The 8,642-nt window shown below is 45.0% G+C and overlaps 1 protein-coding gene across 1 annotated transcript; it reads left to right on the forward strand.

Annotated features, from left to right (window-relative positions):
* Positions 1-3,156: 3,156 nt before the first annotated feature.
* On the forward strand, positions 3,157-4,964 carry TMEM229A (transmembrane protein 229A). Its single transcript, XM_024127402.2, has one exon. The coding sequence runs from the start codon at positions 3,157-3,159 to the stop codon at positions 4,738-4,740; it is 1,584 nt and encodes a 527-aa protein (XP_023983170.1). The 3' UTR covers positions 4,741-4,964.
* The last annotated feature ends 3,678 nt before the right edge of the window (positions 4,965-8,642 follow it).

Here is an 8,642-nt window from a genome sequence, read left to right on the forward strand (position 1 = left end):
AACAGCAATGAAGCATTTCAAACAAAAGGAACAATGTGAAGCTAAGGTGGAAACAAAGACTCATCATTGTTGGGCTAACTTTTCAGAATGGTAGAAGATATTGATTTTTTAAAATGAGGCAATGAGTGAAAAGAATTAAAGGTAATTTATACAATGAACATTTTTCTTGAACTTTGTCTCACGCCTTTTAAATAACTTTTCTTTTTACCTTTTGCTTTTTCTTTTAAGTTAGTGTTTCCCATTCTGAAAGTAGTGTGACTAAGTAGAGGCCACAGTGAAATATAAAAGAAACATGGAAAGAATAACAAGTAATAGATGCACTTTCTACTCCAGTTTTAAAACTATTGATTTATATTTTTCATCACTTCTAAGATAAATGAAAAACAGATTTTAAAAGTGTCCTTGAAGAATGAGAAGATTTTTAGTAGTCTAAGCCACTTGGTAGAACACTACAATGACCACGGTGGTAAGAGCCAAAATTTTATTATATATCCCCTCATTTAAAAAGTAAGCATGGGGGGCTTCCCTGGTGGCACAGTGGTTAAGAATCCGCCTGCCAATGCAGGGGACACAGGTTCGAGCCCTGGTCCAGGAGGATCCCACATGCTGTGGAGCAACTAAGCCCGTGCGCCACAACTACTGAGCCTGCGTTCTAGAGCCCGCGAGCCACAACTACTGAGCCCATGTGCCACAACCACTGAAGCCCACACACCTAGAGCCCATGTTCTGCAACAAGAGAAGCCACTGCAGTGAGAAGCCCGCACGCCTCAACGAAGAGTAACCCCTGCTCCCAGCAACTAGAGAAAGCCCGTATGCAGCACCAAAGACCCAACACAGCCAAAAATTTAAAATTAATTAATTAATTAATTTTTAAAAAAGTAAGCATGTTTCATATATGTGTATGTATTACACATGTATAAATTTTATATACATCTATTATGCTGATATAATTTATATACTAATATAAAGTTTGTACATGTCCTATTTACTGATATACTGATATAATAGAAATTTTTTAAATGCTGAGATTTAAAATATAGAAAAAGAAGCTCTAATTTTTCGTTTAGTTCAAAAGATTTTCCTATACTCCCTGGGATGAACTAGACTGGATTACAAAATTAGACGTTTCAAGGTTTTCTTTGCATCTTTAAAAAAAGTTAGAAGAAATAGAAGGCTTGGGTCCTTGAAGTTTATTATCTGAAAATAATTCAGGTTTAATTTAGCAAGTTACTGTATGCATGTTTGAATCACTATATTTACACTATTATGATGAAGTGTTTCCTTGTCTGAATAGCAATTATGGAAACAGAAAGCATTCTTATCTGATAAATTGGGCCCTAAATTATTTATTTAGTAAAATAATAACTCAAAGAAACGTTTTATCTGGTGTGTACTACTAGCCAGTCATAATTAGTTTTTAATAAGAATCATAAATAAGTAAGCTTTACACAGGTATGATAGATTGTTGTCATAACCACTAGACTATACACTTCTTAGATTGTGCATCTTAGAACCCTTTCTTTCCCCAGTGCACATAGCATCTTGTATATAGTAGGTGCTCATGAAAATGTCTGCATTATTATTTCTCTTCATCATACTTGCTTATGCCCTTGGGCAACTAACCCTGTCTGTTTTACCACAGGTTTGATGAGCCTGCTGCCTGATGCTTCTGTCCGTAGCATGACAACGTCCACACACTGACTTTTGACAGTTGCTAAAGGAAATCTGCAAATGAACCACATTCGAACAAAGCTTTTAATAATAAATAAATAAGAACTTGGCCTTATTCAAGTGTTGATATCACCGTAACAATTTTTCTCCTCACCACACTCTTATTTCTCTCTCTTCCCTAACTCAGCGACAATTTAGTAACCACAGATTGACTGTAATATAAGGGGTTGAAATGAAGGGGAGAGAGTGGAGAGAAAGTTGCTTTAAAAATGGAGGAACTGCCTCCATTTATTTTCCCGAAGGAAAAAAAAATCCCCAGAAAGCTTTCCACCCAGGAAACATCTGAACTTACAAATTAGATCAGTTATCTAGTTTGTGCCTAGACATGATCTATGGGGGTTTTTTTTTGTTGTTGTTGTTTTGCGGTACGCGGGCCTCTCACTGCTGTGGCCTCTCCCGTTGCGGCTCTAGAACGCAGGCTCAGTAGTTGTGGCGCACGGGCTTAGTTGCTCCACAGCATGTGGGATCCTCCCGGACCAGGGCACGAACCCGTGTCCCCTGCATCGGCAGGCGGACTCTCAACCACTGCGCCACCAGGGAAGCCCAATCTATGGGTTTTTTGGGTTGTTGTTGTTGTTTTTGGCGGGGGGGGGGGAGCGGGGAGGTGTCAGTATAATTTACCTCTAAGGTTGTCTCCAATTCTAAGCCTGATTCAAAATTGGAGAAAAACAGTGGAGCCCAACACACCAAAATTCTGGAGTCCCTCACCCTCTCCACCTAAAAAGAAAAAAAAAAATCCCCGCTCTCCTTTTCACTCTCCATTTTTGGGATGACCTAGTTCTTCTGCAAGGAGAAAAAGTGGCCACTGGGGTGTGCCAGTGAGAGCAAAGGTACTATTCTTGATTTAAGATAAAGCAATGCCCGACCCAGCTGGCCTCCAACCATTTCATAACTTCTGGGGGACTCTGAATCTCGGTCCCCGGCCCGAAGCAAACAAGCCGCTGCAAGCCGACTGGCCAGGCAGAGAGATTGACAAAGAGGACCAGGCCCCGCGGCAACACTTCCCAAGCAGGGAAACGCAGGGGCGGGCTGGCCTGCAGTCTCCGGTTTATTCTCTGTGACTGGGACACAGCTGGCTTTGAATAAGAACATTAAGTATACAGCACCATAGTTCGGTCTCGGGCCCAGCCTCTGGTCGGTGGCACTCGGCCATTCGTCTCCGCCAGCCAGGCCCTCGCCCTGGTTCCTCGATAAAAGGGATGCCCACCAGCTCGCAGTCACACCTGTTGGGTGTTTCTCCACTCGGAGCCTCCGCCCCAGCAAACGCCTCCGGCCCGGGCGGGGAGCGGGTGCGGAGAGTAGGACTGGGTCGGAGAGGCAGGGCCGGGCCTTCCCCAGCGGACCCCCGCGGGACTCGGCACGGAGGGCTGGGGCGTGGAGGGGAGGCAGCGAAGACGGGAGCGGTCGACACGGGCTGAGAGGGGCATGGGGAGGGCCGGGGGAAGGGGCGTCGCTGCTCGCGTTACGCTTCTAGAGCCTGCAGCAGAGGCGGCGGGGCTGCGCCGCGGAGGAGATGGGGTTTGCACCAGCCTCTGCATTTCTCCCCTCGGCCCCGGCGCCACTGCACCTCGCCGGGCCTCGGCGCCCGATAGGCCGCGCAGGGTGAGCGCGGGCGCTGGCCGGCGGCACCTCGCCCGGGACTGGAGGCGAGGGCGCGGCGGGGCCGCGGCGGGGGGACTCCGCGAGCCGGGCGGCCCGCGCGTCCCCCAATTGCAGCAGCTCCGGCCGCCGCCCGGCCGCGGCCGGGACGGAGCTCCCCGCGCGCCCCCCGGGGGCCGGCAGCGTCCGGGAGGCGGCGCGGGGCTCGGCCCCTCGGCCCCGCAGCTCCGCGCACCCGGCAGCGGCGGCAGCAGCCGTGGCGCGGGCTCGGGCGCCCCGGCAGCCTCTGAGTCGATGGCCGGCAGGGACGCGGACGACGAGGGTCCCACGCGGAGGGGCGGCGCGGCGAGGCTTTCGGGGGCCCCCGGCGGGCGGGGAGGCGAGGCAGCCGTCAGCCGCCCCGAGCCGCTGTCCACTGCTGAAGCTCCGGCCGAGGGCGCCGCGCTGCCAGCCTGGATGCGCCTCTACTTCTACGGGATGCACGGGATCACCCTGGACGTGCTCCTGTCTGCGGCGCGGCGCTTCGTTCGCAGCCCCGACCCCCGGATGCTGGGCTTCTCCTCGCCCTACCACTGCCTCCTGCACGCGCTCACCCACTTTGCCCTGGAGAAGGTCTACCTGCAGCAGCGGCGCTGCGCCAGCGCCTTCGTCTTCAATTTCCTCCTCTACCCCTCGGCCCACGTGGGGCTGCAGACCCTGGCGGGCGCATTGCTCACCCGGGGCGGCGGGCCGGGGGGCGCAGCGGCGCCGGGGGCGCTGGACCTGGCTCTGCAGTACGTGCTGGCGCTCTACCACTGCCAAGTGTTCCTGAAGCGCTTCCTGCGCTTGCGGTACCAGCGGCGGCAGCAGCAGCAGCAGCAACAGCTGCTGCCGGGCGCGCCCCCCGCCCCTGCAGGCGCCCGGGTCCCTGCGGCAGCCGGCGGCCGGCGGCGGAGACCTCGCGGCCCCAGGGGCGCCGGGGGAGCCCCCAGCCAGGGGCTGCCGGACCTGCTCCGCTTTCTTTTCTTCGGAATGCACGGCTTTTTGGACGAGATCTTCTTCACATTCTTCTTTAACCTGCTGGGGCAGGGGGACGGGACAAGCAGCGGCCACACGTCTCTCTGGTCCTTCTTTATGTACGGCAGCTGCAGTTTCGTGGTGGAAAAGCTCTACTTCCACCTCCACTACAGTCGGGGCTGGGGCACCTGGAAGCGAGTGCCCTTCTACGTGATCTTCATCTACGCGTGGGAGTTGTCCTGGGGTCTGGGACTCCGCACTTGGGGCGCTTGTTCCTGGGACTATTCTCACTATCCGCTCAATTTCATGGGCCTTATCACCCTGATGTATTTACCTGGTTGGATGTTCCTTAGTGTGTACCAGGACCTACTTTCCAACGTGTTGTGGCAGGTGCAGTACGTACCGACTAACTAAGACCAAAAAAAAAAAAAAAAAAAAACAGTCACTGGATTTCCATGAATGAGTGTGATTTATATTTACACACTTAAAACGCGGTGAGGTTTTTTCGGTTTTGTTTTTGTTTTTTAGCCTTTTAATTTTTATACATTTTACTAAACTTTTTCAACCTGTTTTATTCGATATTTTAGTTTTTCTATTTGGAACTTCTGCATAATACTACAATACTTTGAAATATTGCTGGAAACATAACTCAAAGTACTTAACTCGTCAATATTTTAAAACCCTCACTAGCCCAAACAGCAAAACCATCATACCTTAACATCGAAAAGCTGTAGTATTCACTTATTTGGGTGGGGGGATAGCCACTGATTTTTCTTTTCTCTTTTCTTTTTATTTTTTTTTAAGTGAGGAAGTTCTTCAACTCAGAGACCAGTGATTTTTACAAGATTTGGTGAAATTTTCTGATTTAATGATTTGTTTACTTTCTTTTTAATCCAATGTCATTTTAATTCCTTGCCATATTTACCAATGACTGCTGAAACCCAGTCTTGTACTCCTGAGACTACAGTTAATAGCTCTTAAAGTGCCTCTGTGTAGCACACAAATGAAAAGAAACTGACAAATTTGAAAACACATCCTATGGATCAATTTTTAGATAAGAAATCTTTTCTAGCAACTCAGACAGGTAACACTGTGTTAAGATATTTGATCTCCATCCTGGGAATGATTGCTTTCCTATGTGGGTTAGCCTTAAACGCCAAGTGTGTTAACTTTAATCAGATCCTGTGTCATCTTTGGCTGTAAATTTTTGTCCCTGTGCAATAATGTAAAATGTTTACTTTACATGTACAAGGGCCAAGCAAAATTATACCATCCTCAGTAGTGTTCTAACCATAAAGACTCTTTCCTACATGGGGCTTCAAGAGTGAAACAGTTCCATGGAATAAAATGAACTGGAATATTCACCTTAATTCCATGAGCCCTAATTGTTTTTGGAGAATACAGATATGTGTTTTCAGCCTATTTCTGCCATGGCTCAGTTGTAAACATTTTTCTGTTTCCTTTGGGGCCCATACAGATTTCTTGGGCCAAGTCCGATGTAGTAATGTGCATTATAAATCAATGATAGCTTTTTGGTGACTCATTATTAATGTCTGGAAGCTTGGAAGAATGGAAGTTAAAAGAGATGATGTAAACCATTTTAAGAAATCATATCTAATCAATTAATAATGTACTTTAAATTTATTTGCTGTGTTTTCATTATATTTAGAAAAGACAAGTAGAACTGAGTATGGCTCATCCAAGGATGACTAATACCTTCTCAGTTTTCATTACAAAGAAAATTAGGAAAACTTATGGTGTACATAAATGAACATATATTCCTATTCAAATTATTAGCTTGCCTATGCTATAAAAAGAGACTTCTTTCTGTTTTCAAAAACAAGTTTGCTATGACAGTGAAAATGAACATGTATTTAGATTTAAGTCGGGCATAGCTCTAAGAATGTTATATTATTTTAATCTACAATCCGAGGTCGTGAGCTAAACTATAAGTAATGCTCTATGATAAACCCCACCTGTGAAATCGATCCTGTCACACTGATAGTGTTAGCCAGTCAAAGGTTGAGTAGAAAGCTAAAGTAAGCTTAATGTTTGCAGAGAGTAAAAGTATCACTTTGTGAAAAAGGTTTCTGAAAACCTGGGGAGAGAAAAAGTATAAGTATAGACACTAACGTTAGATGCTGGACAAAATATTTGTAATTCAAATGTGTCACATGTGCCTGAATCAGAGTTTAGTGTGGCACCTCTCCACACCACACATTTCTGTGAAGCCTTAACCAAATCCGTGGCTTCTGGAATACTTGCTAAATGTACTATTCACACTGCTGTCATTCACATGCTGCTCCTTAACCCTGCTTAATCTGCTTACCAGCATCCTTGGGGGCAGAAATCCATCAGGAAGTAGGAAAGCCTGCTATTTTGTTTGTTTTGCTTTTAACGTTAATCCTATTTAAAGGAAAGGTCAAGATTTTTCATTCATTCAATTCACTCAAGAAATAGTTATTGCGAACCTGCTATTTGTCAGGCACTTGCCTGGACCCTGTGGAGACAGCAGTGACCCAACATAGACAAAATCTCTGTCCTGATAGAGCTCACAGTCTAGTGTTTTGATTTATATGAGATTATACTTATTTGCAAGGCTACTGTTTCAGTAATAGGCAACGAGAGAGGCAGATGTTGTAAGGGCTCTCATCAGGCCTCTCCCTCTAATCCATCCTCTCTAAAACAAAAGCCCATTAACAGTCCCCCTGCTAGTTCTACAAAGAGCTTGTTCATCTGTATTCAGGAAGTGATTATCCTGTCCATTAACTCAGCACCTTGCTTTAGGGCTTCTCATTCTGTGTTTACTCAACTTCTTAAAAGTAACATTTTGCTGCAACTTAGAACCTTTAAAGAAAAAGCAGGGAAAGGAAAGAACCATCAGGTCAATCAACTTTGTTACTCATTAGTAGTTCAGATATAGAAATGATAAGGCAATAAAATAATAGTTAATAGTTAAGTAGTGCTTACCACCTGCCAAGAACTGTTCTATTATCATATATGTATAATTGTAAATGAATATATGTACATAGCCACATATATCCTAAATGAATATATATTATATATATATCTCAAGTATATATGTATTTAATTTTAAGTAATGTATATCTTAAGGTTCATATATGATGTATATTAAAGATACATACATATATATGATATATATATTAAGTGTATATATATACACATATATATGTACACAAGCACACACACATATTTACTTAAACCTCTAACAACTTTCCTTTTACATGAGGACAATGAAACTGAAGCCCAAAGAGGTTAAGTAACTATCCAAGTCATACAGCTATTTGTCAATAGACAGAATCCAAGTACACTGGACTCCAGTGTCTCTTTTTTTTTTTTTTTTTTTTTTTTCCGGTACGCGGGCCTCTCATTGCTGTGGCCTCCCCCGTTGCGGAGCACAGGCTCCGGTCGCACAGGCTCGGCGGCCATGGCTCACGGGCCCAGCCGCTCCGCGGCATGTGGGATCTTCCCGGACCAGGGCACGAACCCGTGTCCCCTGCATCGGCAGGCGGACTCTCAACCACTGCGCCACCAGGGAAGCCCTCCAGTGTCTCTTCTTAACAGCATGGCTGTCATGCCTCTACCTACTGACCACAGTGATTTTGAATCTTCTATGGATTTCACCTTACAATCTGTATTTCTCTTCTCTTGCACTATGACAAATGCAAGGGCAGCTGTATAAAAGCTAGATACTAGTAGCAAAGACTCTCTTTCATGTTGCCTTTTTATTCCGTGGAAAATAACAAGGGCACTAATACCAGGTTGCATAACAGACAATCAGCCTAGTTCTAATCCCGGGGTGGGTGATAGTCTTTATATTCAAGCGGTGCTCTGAAATAGAGCTCCTCATTTGAAGTCAGATGACCTTGAGTATAAGAATAATATATTGAAATGCAAGATTCCTCATATCACAAGCTAGGAAAATACATATAATTACTGCTATACATTTAATATAGCACTCAGAATAGGCTTCACTGTAAGAGCTAAACAGCCCAAAAATTAAAATTAAATTTTTGCAGATATTTGTTGAGTTCAATTAAACACCTCAGAGTCTAAGAAAGTTCTTAACAGAAAAACATGAGAAAAAAAGTAATAAATATGGTTTTCACTCCATGTTTAACTTATACAGTGCTGAAATTTCTTACTAGAAGTGCTTTAAATTTTAAATCAATTCTATTTGGGCTTTCAATCTAAAGAGAAATGTTAAGTTTTTCATGTTATCAATGAATATAGACGTTCCTATGCTATACAAGGACTCCAACAAGGTTGATAATCCTTTCAATATTTCACACATT

This window comes from Physeter macrocephalus, chromosome 5, assembly GCF_002837175.3.
Source record: "Physeter macrocephalus isolate SW-GA chromosome 5, ASM283717v5, whole genome shotgun sequence".
In the NCBI taxonomy this organism is placed as follows: Eukaryota; Metazoa; Chordata; class Mammalia; order Artiodactyla; family Physeteridae; genus Physeter; species Physeter macrocephalus.